This window comes from Propithecus coquereli, unplaced genomic scaffold (genome assembly GCF_000956105.1).
Source record: "Propithecus coquereli isolate 6110/MARCELLA unplaced genomic scaffold, Pcoq_1.0 Scaffold765, whole genome shotgun sequence".
In the NCBI taxonomy this organism is placed as follows: domain Eukaryota; kingdom Metazoa; phylum Chordata; class Mammalia; order Primates; family Indriidae; genus Propithecus; species Propithecus coquereli.
Window position 1 is genome coordinate 581,727 of NW_012153785.1, and position 12,471 is coordinate 594,197.

The window sequence follows — 12,471 nt, forward strand, 5'->3', positions numbered from 1 at the left end:
GAGGGACCAAGGCTGGCTCCAGAGTCTACGTCCCAACCGCTGACCTTGGGGATCTGAGTGAGGCTGCTGCCCCCTCCCTGCTCCCTCCTCATCCCCTTGCCCAGCTTGGCTGGGGGCATCAAGCAGTTCCAGAAGGTTCCCAGGCCCACCCTGGGTGTGTGCTGATGGGGTAGGGGCAGGGGTGAGCTGGTAAAAGTTTAACGAGCAGCAGAAACGAAAGCCCAGCCTTGTAGCATTTGCCCATTTCCATGGTGTAAATACTCCTAGCGTGGCTGATTTCAAATGCTAACACCAGCGTGAGGTCAGCGGCTCACACAGCTCCCGAGAATTTAGCAGTTGACGGCTGTGAGCTGGAACACAGGCGGCAGCGCAGCACAGGTGGGGCCGTGGGGCCAGGCGAGGCCACGCACAGTAACAAGCGCCGACACCCTGGGTTCCAAACGCGGCTCTGAGGCTTCCCAGCAGGGGCCCCTGGGCTAGTGTCGCCTCTCTGAGCCTCAGTTTCCTCATCTATCAAGTTAGTTCATCAACAGGTCCTGCTCCTACGGGGGTTGTGTGGATTTAATAAGATAATTTACATAAAGCATTTAGAGCAGGGCTGGCTTAATGATGACACTCTATGAGTGATGCCTCATTACCAGACTGCCTCAACTTCCCCATCTGTACACAGCACTGCCGTTAATGGATTTACAGTCTGTGACAGCTCCTGGCACTGGGCTTGCTACCTTCCTCTGTCCTGGCTGGACGTCGCTCACCCGGCCCCTGGCGCCCCTCCAGGGCTGGGGTCTCGGTCAGCTAATCACACAGAGACGGCCGCTCTTCCCGAGCGTCTCGTGCACACCGCGGGCTCCTTGGTCCCTCCGACAGCCGCTGAGGGAGGCCCTTTGCTGAATCCCATTTTACAATTGTGACCACTGAGGCCCAGCTGGGATTTGAGCCAGGTCTGGCTTGTTTCCAAGGCTTCCCTATTTACAGCACACGCGGGGCGTGGGATAGGGGTCACGTGGGTCCGCCGGGAGGTGCAGAGCGAGGGCTCTTGGAGCCCCCAGCAGCGCTGACCAAAAACCGAATGCAAGACCAGACACCGGGCAGATGTGGCTCGATGGAGGAAGTGACTCCGGGCAGAGGCGCCACGTGGGCAAAGGTGCGGCGGCTGCTCGGGGAAAGGGGTGTTGGAACGCAGGGGTCTCCCCAGGAGGAATCGGGGGCCTTGGTGGACCAGAGCTTTTTTGTAGCTTTGGTCTGGGCAGTGGGGTCCCCGGACTCCTTGGATTGACACCTGGCTGAGGAGCAAGGTATGAAACTGTAGCAGCAGAGATTTAGGTTAGATATGAAGGAGAACTTTCCAACTGCCTGTGCTGGAAGACGCTGGGCTATATTCCCAAGGGACGTGGCGGCATTTTTCCGATCTAGAGATGGTTTGGAAGAAAGAGAAGACAGCCAGCGCTCCAGGCTGACCCCCTTGCAGGCTGGGTCAGAGACGGGGTGACGGACCCAGGGCAGGGGCAGTCCCCAGTGCCAGCAGTCTGCCCTCATCGGGCTTTGTCAGCCCCTGCTCTAAACCCTCCCATAGCTCCCAGTTACTTGCCCAGTTGCAAGGCCAAAGCCCTCCCTGGGGCTGCCACGGCCCCTCAGCCAGACCCCCACCCTCCTCTGGAGCGGCGCCCCAGCCCAGCGAACCTCCTTCTGTTTCTGGATCACATCCCATCCTTTCGCGCCTCCGGGCCTTTGTGCTGTTCCTTCTGCCTCGAACACCCTTCCCCTTCACCCCTCCTCAGCCTTTCCTTCTCAGCTCTGGGGCGTGGACTCCGTGGCGGGGGCAGCTACCCCGGGCCTCCCCACCACACGCTCCGTGCCGCAGCTGTCGGTGGTGGTGGCTGGGGGGCCTCGAGGGCAGGGGCTTTGCCTGTCTTGCTCAGTGCGCATCTCCTGCACGGCGCTGGGTGTGTGTGGCAGATGCTCGGGGAGGGCTGGGGGAGGTGGGAAGTGCCGGGTTCAGGGGGTGCCGTCCCCCCACTCACGGAGGCAGCACTGCTGGGGCATTAAGAACCCGAATGCAGAGTACAGAGGCCTGGACTCGTGTTCTGCTCCTGCCACTTGCCCCTGGCAGGTCCCCTAACCTCGCAGAGCCTGTTTGCCCGTCTGGGACCTGGGGACAATGGGCCTTCGTGAGGCCCAGAGGTGGTGGTGGAAGGTGGCCAGCCGCGGCCAGCACTCACTAGGTGTCGAGGCCAGGCTCACTCTCGGTCCTCTCCTTGCAGGTGACGGCCATGTCGGTGCGGGTGCGTTTCCTGTCCCCAGGGGACGCAGGGGCCGTGGGGGTCGTGGGCCGCAGCGCTTCCTTCGCGGGCTTCAGCAGCGCACAGAGCCGGAGGATCGCGTGAGTTCCACCTGGGCCATGGGCGTGGGGCTTGTTCAAGGGCCGGGGAAGGGCAGGGACATTCTCCTACTGCCAGTGACCCCGAGACTGGCTCTCCTGCCCAGCTCAGAGCCCAGTGTGGTGTGTGAGCGTGAACGTGTGTGTGCGTGATTCTTGGTGTTGGAGGAAACCAACCATTTCCTTGAGACCCAAACAGATATTTCTAGTACTCTCAAAGTGGATCTGCCTGAACTCAACAGGCCCATGTGGCAGATCAGAATGCTGAGGCTCAGAGAGGTGGAGCTGCTTGCCCAAGATCACACAGCAAAACTGGGCCGAGTCGGGACTTAGTCCCTGGGGTGGATTAGGAAGGAATGTCCTTCCTGTTTGAAAGATTGGGCAATGGTGCCACCTATCCTGGCTCTGTGACCTGGGGCAAGTGACTTCACCTCTCTAAGCCTTTTTTCCTCATCTGAAAACTAGGACTCACAGGGCCGTCGTGAGGCACAACGAGGCGAGCAGCTGGCACACAGTAGGCGCTTGCGGGAAGGTTCCGGGTGAGGAGCAGCCTCTGCAGGGACGGGCCTGGGGTCAGCACTGACCCTCTGGCTGTGAGTCCCCGGGAGGTGCTGCCCGGGCCATGCCTGCCACTCCGCCGTGTGTCTCCTCCAGCGCTGGGTGATAAGTCCCCGGGAGGCAGGTGTTTCTGCTCCTGAGGCCACAGCCCAGTGAGCCCAGGCCTGCTTCCCCGGCTCCGGGCCCTTATGTCGGGCACTGGGCAAGGCCGCAGGGAACTGCCCACCAGCTGGGCCCGGGAGCCGGGCAGTTCTCAGACATCCAGAGGGGCCCAAGCCTCTGCCTGTCAGAGCAGATGGGGTGGACAGGTGGGGTCCCCAGCCAGAGCGGGGTACAGAACCCAGTCGGTCAGTGAGTCAGTCAGCTACCAAATCCCATCATGCCACTCCCCTGCTTGAGACCCTCCAGAGGCTCCCATCTTACCTAGAATACAATCCAGTCCGCTCCGTGGCCTAGTGGCCCCCGGCCTTGGCCCGCCTGGTTTCTCTCCTGTGTTCAGTCCCAGCCTCTCTCCCCTCCAGGCCTCGCACGTGCTGTGCCCTCCTCCCACAGCTCCCTTCCTGCTCCTCTTCCCTGCCAGCTCTGCTCCGTCTTCTGCAGGCCTTGGCTTCATGCCACATCCTGGGGGACCCGTGAGCCCCAGACCAGGCCAGGTCCCTCCTGTATGTGCTCCCTGAGCTCCTTCCGAGGGCTCAATTGGTACGTGACGGCCACCCCCGTCCCCCAGCAATGCTGCCCTGAGGTCAGGCCCCCAGTGCTCTCCTCTCTGGGCTGCCCGGCCCCAGCGTGAGGGGAGAAGCGGCATCTCGGAATTCACTCAATAAACATCTACGGAGCAGCTATACTGGCCAGGCCTTGTCCCAAACTCTGGGGGCAGACCCAGACCCCGCCCTCTTGGGCTCCAGCCCTCAGGGGAGGGGACAAGAAACAGCAAGTGAACCATGATCCAGGCAGATGGGGCTGGTGGCAAGTTCTGTGCAGGAACTTGGATGGGGTGAGGGAGGGCGGGGGTCTCCGACGGGGCCTCCGAGGGGGCCTCAGTGAGTCGGGGCACGTTAGGCGGTGGCCCGAGGGAACAGAAGGGGCCGTTCTGATCGTGTGCACATGGGTGTGGGCCGAGGAAGCCTCCCAGATGGAGGGGACAGCATGTGCAAAGGACCTGAGGCGGGAATGAGCCTTAAGGGACAGAAAGCAGGTGCGCGGCTGGCATGTAGGAGAGTGGTCAAGGAGGGAGGGGTCCCGTGGGGCCTCAAGGGCTGCACTGAGGAGTTGAGACAGTCTCAGTGTGCGGGAGCCACTGGAGGGTTTAGCAGAGGCCCCAAGATGGGAAGAAGTTTGGCTAAAGCCCCAGTGATTAGGGCCCAGTGCCCCCAGTTCCAAGCCCCCTGAGAGGGGAAAGTGTGGCCACTGCTGGGAGAAAGGCATACAGCAGGTGCTCTGTCAGTGCTGCTGAGAGGGCAGAAGCTTAAACAGCCAGAAAATGATGCTATTTCTTGACTTAACCATTTCTGAGCTGCCTCTTCCTGGACTGCTTCAGGGTCCCCCGTGGCGTCTGTCATCAGGGCGGAGCAGGTCAGTTGAGCAGGTTGCTGGCCAGGGGGGCACCCAGCCCGTGTGAACCCCTCCAAGCTGCCCTGGCGCGGAGCTGGTCCACTGAGGCACCGTAGGGGCCCCCGTGTGGTCTGGCAGGCCAGGAAGGGTCTGCAGACCCTGCAGCCTGGGCCGGCTTCGTGAGCACGCGGCCCGTGCACCGCATTTGCGTTTAATGCTCTGCTGTCACCGCCGGGAAATTCTTTGAAACTTTGACCGAGAGGCTTTGCATTTTCGTTTCACACCGGACCCCACAAATTCTGCAACTGGCTCTGCCTGCGGCTCTCCTCCTGCCAGGCCTTTGGGGCCTCTGAACTTCCTGTATCCATGGGAAGCGTGGATGCCCAGAGAGTGCCCCCAGGGGGCCCCTGCCTTTGTTTACCCTCTGGGATTCCTGGGATCAGCATTCTGGGGGGGAGGAAGACAGAGGCCATCCGGCCCCACGACACCAGGGCTCACTGGCCGTCAGCAAGGGTCCTGCAATGTCCAAGCGCTAGTCTAGGAAAGGTGGCCCCGATGGCCACACATGTCCTGGACCCCTCCTCGGGCCCCAGTGTCGGGGGATTCCAGAGGACGCTGGACCTGGGCTGGTTGCTAAGATCCCTGAGCAGCCACTGTCTGGCCTCTGCCTCTGCAGCCCCCTTGTGCCAGGTGAGGAAGAAACTGCCCACAACGTCTATTTTTAACTTCTGTCTCTGTTCCACTCCCTGGAGTCTGGACCCCTGGCTCTGAGGCGGGACAGCCGGGTTGGGTTTCAGGCCTCAACTTCTGGCCTCATTTCCCAGGTAACCAATCCAGGCTGAAACGCAGCCGCCTGCCCACGCTCAGCGCTGGGGCGAGTTGGGCAAGATAACCTCAGACGGGAGAGCAGGGTTCCACTTGGGGTGGGGGGCTGGTGCCTCCTTTGTCCCTGCCTCCAACCCTGTCACCTTGAAACCCCTTTGACTCTAGACAGACTGTTTTATTCCACAATCAGAGAATTCACTTGGAGAAGCAACCTGGTGGGGGAATTTTACACTAAGGTGTGAATGATTGCTGTAAGGAGGCCATTTCCCAAGAGCTGGATTTTTTGGTGTGGGTTGGGTAGGGAGATGGGAGGACGGACAGAGGGGATACAGAGGGCCAGGACCTCACTCTGGTCCCATTCTACCCCAATTGACAGGCACGGCTGCCCTTCACCCCTTTCCTGCCCCTCAGCCAGGTCTCCCTCCCCCCAGGCTGTAGGGCAGGGGCCCCCTGGGTGAGGAGCACCAGGACCTGCTCACCACCTCGGGGACTTCCTCTGTTGATCGCTGGGAAGTGGGGGCAGGCAAACAAAGTAGCAGCCCTTGACATTTCAAGGAGAGGAGGCTGGAGAAAGAGGACAGGAAGGGGCGGCCCTGCGTGTGTGACAGCCGGGGGCACGGGCTGGAGCAGAGGCGAGGGATGCAGGCTCGGTGTCCTGCGCTGTACCGCGGGGGATGGGAGCGGAGACTTGGTCAGGACACGCGAATCACCACGAGTAGGGTCTGAACTTTGCAAGTGCCATGTTTGTCATCATCGCCGACCAGCCAGTGTCACCGGACACCAGATAAGTGGTGAGGTCGTGTCCTTGTTGCATGGAGTCCTCACCCGAAGCCCCTCCAATCGGTCCTATAATCGCCCTGCCTGGAGGCCGGGGGCAGAGGCAGGGCTCGAGCCCAGCCTGCCCGGCTCCAGATCCTGCTCTTGCAGCCGCCCCGCGCCGAGGCCTCCGACCACCTCCCTGGGCAGCACCGCCCTGGCCTCACGTGGGGCCAGCGGGTCACACGTGCCCATCTGGAAGCTCGTCTGGCATGCCAGGGGCTGTTCAATATTTACTGAGTCCTCCCAGAGCTGGCGAATCACCCGCCCCCGGAGGCTGCTCCCTGCCTGGCTGGTGTGACACCCAGGCCAGACATGCAGCCTGATTTCACCATCCGGAGGCCGCCTGCGCATCACCTTCCCTGGCTGGGCCGGCCCGCAGAGCGGCCGCCACGCCTGTCCTGTTGAAGCTCAGACAGGGAGCCCTGGGCTCAGAGCTCCCCCGGGAGTGGGAGCTTCCAGGCACAGCCGCCACCGTGAGGGCGCCGAGGCCCCCCAGGGGGATCGACGGGGGCCAAGCCCAAGGGGCCCACCTGCTGGGGACTGGGCCCCTGGGGGCTGGCAGGAGAGTGGGCACCTGCAGCCCCGCCTCACAGCTGCCTGCCTGCCTGCCAGGCGACACTAGCCCATCCGAAACCAGCCTCTCCCCGAGGCTGCAGCCCTGTCCGTCCCTGCCGGCCTGAAGATGGCAACCTTGTGGAAGGCCCGGTCCAAGAGGTGGGTGATGTGGCCTCAAGGGTTGTCCGGGGAGGAGGGGCAAGACGTCTCTCTGGCTTTGGGAAGCGTCACTTCACATCTGTGATTTGCAGCAACAGCGGGGAACAGCGATTGAGCACTGACGATGCGCCACGCTCGTGCCCAGGGCTCTGTGCACGTCACCTTTACTGTGGGCCCCCGGGAGTGGCAAGAGGGGGTCCCTGCAGCCTCACCCCGGAGCGCCTGCCAGCCCACCTTCCTGTCTGCCTGTTTAAATCCATGACCTCTCCCTCCCGTTGGATTTTTCTCCTTGGCACTTGGTGTTATCTGATTTTTTTTCTTTTCTTTTTTTTTAAAAGTTTATTTAGCTTTGACATATATATGGCACTTACTCTCTGCCAGGTGCTGCTTGAAGTCCTTTATATCTATTAATCCATGTGACCTTGCCCTGGACCCCATTTCACAGATGAGACAGATGAGACAGTTGAGACACAGAGAGGTCCAGTAACTTACCCACGGTCACGCAGCTTGTAAATGGGGGAGTCAGACATAAACCCCAGTCTCTGGCTCTACGCTTGTTACCACTTACCACAGTCTCTCCCAGCTGGCCTGTCAGGTCATGGAGGCAGAGGTTTTGTCTGTTTTGGTCACTCCTCTGTCCCCAGCCTCTAGAGTGGTGACTAATATACAGTAGATGGTCAGTAAACATTTGTTAAACGAATGACTATCTCATGACAGCTCTGTGGGGGCAGGCACTCTTATCGTGCCCCTTTCACAGCTGAGGAAACTGAGGCTTAGGTAGGTTAAGTGCTGGGGACTGACTGCTGGGCTTGGAGTTTGACCGTGGGGGATCTGACCCCGAACTTGCATCTGGACCACCAGACAGTGTGGCTTGCAGCGCAGCGAGGTCCCTGAGGGCCCAGGGCGGACTTCCAGACCCTCTGGCGTGCTGGTCTGTGATCCGGCTGTGCAGCCGTGGCACACAACCACGACGGGGGCTTGGTCCCCGTCAGCAGGCGTGGCCCAGCCAGCTCCCACGTTGAGCCGACAGCGCGTGTGTGGAATGTGCAGTATCTGGCCCAGCTGGAAACACAGCCTGGCCGCCCGCTGAACGTCTCGGGGGCCAGGGCGGGGTGGTGGCCCATGGCCCTTTTCTCAGGGCCAGCAAAGGAGCTGGAGCTTGCCCTGCTTGTCCCCTGCCCGGCTCTGCAGACCGTGCTCCTCTGCCTGTCCCTGTGGACTTGAGGGTGGCCCAGCCCCTCGGCTCCCGTCGCGGCGCCCGATTTGGGAGGAGCCCGCTCTGTGGGTGTGCGCGGTTGGACGAGTCCCTTGCCCTCGACTTTAGACCTCAAAAGTGCAGGCGACTCCAGAGGGCTCCGAGAAGCTCTCAGAGTTGGGTCTCCTTAGCGGAAGGACGTCTCCCGAGGGAAGCAGAGTGGTGAGTCTCAGTGTGGTCCGTGCACCAGCAGCGGTGACAGCACCCGGGGACGCGTCAGAACTGCGTGTCCTCAGGCCCAGCCCAGGTCTGGGTGGGGCGGGGCCGGCAATCGGAGGCAGGTCCTCCAGGTGTTTCTGAGCACCCCGAGACACTTCCGCACCCTGCTGCAAGCTGGCTTCTTACGCTCCTGGGCTGAGGGTGCGCACAAGTCTCAGTTTACACAGACAAGCTATTACCTGGGCAAGTCACTTTTCTGAGCCTCAGTTTCCCCACTTGGCAATGGCTTTAAAACTAATACCTGCCTCATAGGGTGGTTGTGAAGGTTGAATGAGATATTTCTATGAAGCCCTTAGCGAGCACCTGGCAAGAGCAGGTGCTCAGGGTGGACGTGCGGTCCACGTGCTCTCGCCGAGCTCCCAGGCCCTCGGGTGCATGGCGTTAGCTGTCCCAGCAGCGTGGCCTGAGATTAACCTCTCCCTGTGGAGACGTTAGTTCTCGCTGGGAAGGCATGTGAAGCGGCGCCTTTCTCTGGGAGCTGGCTCTCTCCTCCCCCGCCATCCTGGGTCCCCAAAGTTAGAGGGCTCTAGGTCCGGGCTTTTGGCAGCCCCCCAGCTCTGCTTTGGTAAAAACTTCTCCTTCTGCCCACTCACAGACTGTACCACTCCCCCTTCCGCCCTCGATCCCTCTGTCCCCTAACTGGGAATCCCGGGGTGGAAACCCGCTGTCCTGCTCCGCCTTCCAGAGAAAGCTGAGCGCCCCGAGGCCAGGATCTCTGTTCTCCTGTCCCCTGGGCACGCCGCGTTTCCCCATCCGTCTTAGCTTAGTATTTACTGAGCACCTACTGTTCTCCAGGCCGGGAGGCAAGGGACAGTGACAGATAGGATGTGATTATTATAACAATGCTAACATTTATAAAGCTGCCTTTGCATCAGACCTTCGGCTTGGCATCTGATAGAATTCTCGGCACCACCCTCCGGTGTAGGTTTTATTGTTCCCTCCATTTACAGATGAGAAAACTGAGGCTTGGGTAGTGTGTTTGTGCAGAGGTGAAGTTGCTTTGACAAAGGAACCCCCAAAATGCAGGCACTTAAGTAAGGTGTTATTCCTCTCTCAGCAGTCCCGAGCCAATGGGCAATCGGGGCCGGGGGGTGTCTTCCCCCACAAGGCTGTTCAGGGCTATTGCTTCTCTCTGCTTGCTCCGCCGTCTCCACGGGGGCCCTTGTGCGTGTGGTTGAAGCTGGCTTCCAGAGCATTTTTGCTCAAGCCTTTGCGAAGAAGAGGAGTCTGAGCTCTGTGCTATGACGAAGGTGTCCTGACCCCGTGCTACTGTAATCAGTCCCGAGAGGCTGCTGTGTCTCTAAAGGTTAAGGGACCCAGCTATCGCTACTAGAAGACAGTTCTTAGGCTCATTCCGTACACATTCCCAGTTCCAACTGGCTTCAGCAGAAAAGACCCAGCCAGCTCATGTAACTGCAAAGTCCACCAGCAGGTTCTGCTTCAGGCATAGCTGGATCCAGGAACTCATTATAACACAGATCCGGTCTGCTTCTCTGTGTTGGCTCCATTCTCCCCACATAGTGGTAAAGACAGGAAGCTGGAAGTTCCAGGGGTGTGTTCCCAGGTTGGCAATGCCCATGGAAAAAACCCTTCTCCCTCCTGTGAATTCTGGTTACTGGCTAAACTTGTACCTCATGCTGCTCCTTGCCCACAGGGGCACAATGTGTTCACTGACCCGGCCTGGGACGTGGGTCTGCCTCAGAATGCCTATGTATGTGTGTCCATGTGCGAATGTGTGTGTGTGTGTGTTGATTCATCAGGCTACCTTTCCCCCCACACCACAAGTGGCAGCAGCAGAGCTGGGGAGATGCCCCAGAGGGAGGGAGATGGATGCTGGGCAGGTAAAGCCAACAGGGGCCCACCCCCTGGGTAAACCACAAGGCTACAATTTGGCCTCCCACACAGCTTTGCCTGCACAGGCCAAGCATGCTGAGCAGAGAACGTCGGCATTTGAGCTGCTTGATATTGTATCCTCACTGTAAGTTTATTTCTGATACCAGGTTTTTATCCTTTTAATCCTCAAATCCAGGCCTCTCTTTTTACAGAGGAGGAAACTGAGGCCCAGAGAGTTTCAACAACTTTCTTGAGACCACACAGCTTGGTGGAGATGGGGGTGGACTCCAGGTCTCCCAACTCCCTGGGGCTCTGGTCACTGTTCCCAAAGTGCCCTCCCCGGGGGGCAGAGCCCTGCTCTGACCTCTCCTCCCCTGCACCCCTTCTCACAGAAAGTCCATCAACAGGAACTCCGTGAGGTCACGAATGCCTGTAAAATCCTCCAAGACGTACGGCACGCTGCGGAAGGGGTCGGTGTGCTCGGACCCCAAGCCCCAGCAGGTGAAGAAGATCTTTGAGGCGCTGAAGAGAGGCCTCAAGTAAGCAGGGCTGTGTGCTGCCTTTACACAGTGCATCCTTCTGCCTCGCCTGCCTCCCTCTGCCTCTTCCTGGGGACGTGCGGGCGGGACTGTCTGTCAAGGTGACAGAGGGAGCTCCTGGTCATTCGTTTGGTGAGCAAGCATGTGGGGGTGCAGCCATGCACTCAGCCTGGTCCTTGGGCACTGGGGACCGGCAGTGAATAGGGCGGAGGACGCTGGTCTCGTGGTGTTCCCGTGCAGGGGAGCAGGCGGCGATGAAGAGGGAACATAATCAATACTGTAATTGATACACAACTTCTGGCGCTGAGTGCTGTGAAGAGAGGTAACGGAGAGATGTGCTGCTCCTTGCTGCTCTCCTTTCCCGTCTCCACCCTGCCAGGCCCTCCCCTGCTCAAGTCTCTGCCATGGCTCCCTACTGCCCTTGGGAGGGCATTCAGGGTCTTTTCTGACCCTCAGCCTCTCCAGACTTTTCTTTCGTCACTCACTCCCCATTCCCACTGTGGTTGGCTGCGTGTCATCACCGAGTGCCAACGTCCTTCCCGCGTCTGCACCCCGGCTCCTGCCCAACAGGCTCTGCGGGCAGGGCGGTGTCGGGGGCTGCCGCGGCTCCATTTCTCTGGTGCAGCCAGCAGCGTCTGCCAAACGGAACACGGTTCCTCAGCCTCCAGGGGTCCTGTTCTCCCTCCCCCGCTAATTAATAACAACAGCAGCTACGACATGCTTAGTGGTTTACACTGATTGTGTCCTTGACTCCCTCGAGAACCCTAAGAGATGCCCATAGCTGCCCTTTCTGGATGAGGAAACTGAGTCCCAAAGATGGGAAGCAATTTGTCTAGGACCCCACAGCCAGTAAACAGGGAGTAGGATTAGAAGCCACCAAATCGACTCTGGATCAAAGCTGAGCTGCTCTGTTGTGTCACCTGGGCTCAGGGCAGATGTCACCTCCCCACACCACCAGCGTCCCTCACCCTCCTCCCATGACACTCACTGTCCCCCTCTGCCCAGCGCTGGAGACAGTGGGAACTGGGTGTGTGTAGAGGGGAGAGGCCTTACCCCGGGGGGGCTCATCTTCCACGACAGCTTCCAATGTCCCCTGAGGGTGGCACGTTTGAGACGTGCGTCTGGGGCCGGTGGCACCTCCTCCATCCTGGGGAGCCAGCCCCTGGGTGAGCGGTCGCCTAGCGCGAGCTGCCTCTTCCGCATCCGAGGTGGCCTAAGTGGGGCCTGGAGGGCACGTGACCTTCCTGGGGCGACTCAGATCCGCGATGGAGCAGGCTGGGCCCCTCCCCGGCGCCCCGGTCCAGACCGTCAACTTGAGGGTGGTGGGCTCTGCTGCCCTCCCCAGGGCTGGGCCCCGGCTTCGGAAGGGGCATGACACGGGGGTGAAGATCTGGCTTCCGGAGGCCGCGGCGTGGCTTCGGACCTGGGCGCAGCCTGGCTCCTGCCGCGTGGCCTGGGCCTGGTCACTTGCTGCCGGCGAGGGTCCGTCCGCTCATCTTCAGAACGTGTGGGTCGCCTGAGCTCAAGACCAGCCTGGGCAACACAGTGAGACCTCGTCTCTTAAAAAAGAAATAATAATAATTAAAATTATGTGCAAGTTGGAATAATCAATGTTTGATGGACAAAGTTCCATTATATTTGAGCACTATTTCGAGTTTATTCTAACTCTGAAAATGCTGCATTTGACTTAGGATCATACAAAAAAACATAGCCTTACAGGAGTCTGGGAAACTCTTATTTGGGGTAGGAGGTGTTTCAGAATATCGGGTTTCTTTAAGAAA

General features: G+C 59.8%; 1 protein-coding gene across 4 annotated transcripts in view; it reads left to right on the forward strand.

The window, feature by feature from the left end:
• The first annotated feature begins 1,103 nt into the window (after positions 1–1,103).
• The window catches only part of FAM65C (family with sequence similarity 65, member C), a 33,516-nt gene continuing 22,148 nt past the window's right edge, over positions 1,104–12,471 (forward strand). For 3 of the 4 annotated variants that reach the window (XM_012662448.1, XM_012662451.1, XM_012662449.1), the window contains exons 1-3: positions 1,104–1,144; positions 2,262–2,380; positions 10,544–10,690. In XM_012662448.1, coding sequence (XP_012517902.1) covers positions 2,271–2,380; positions 10,544–10,690 — 257 coding nt within the window. In that variant the 5' untranslated portion in view covers positions 1,104–1,144; positions 2,262–2,270. The remainder of the gene's footprint in view (positions 1,145–2,261; positions 2,381–10,543; positions 10,691–12,471) is intronic. The other variant, XM_012662450.1, reaches the window with a different exon arrangement.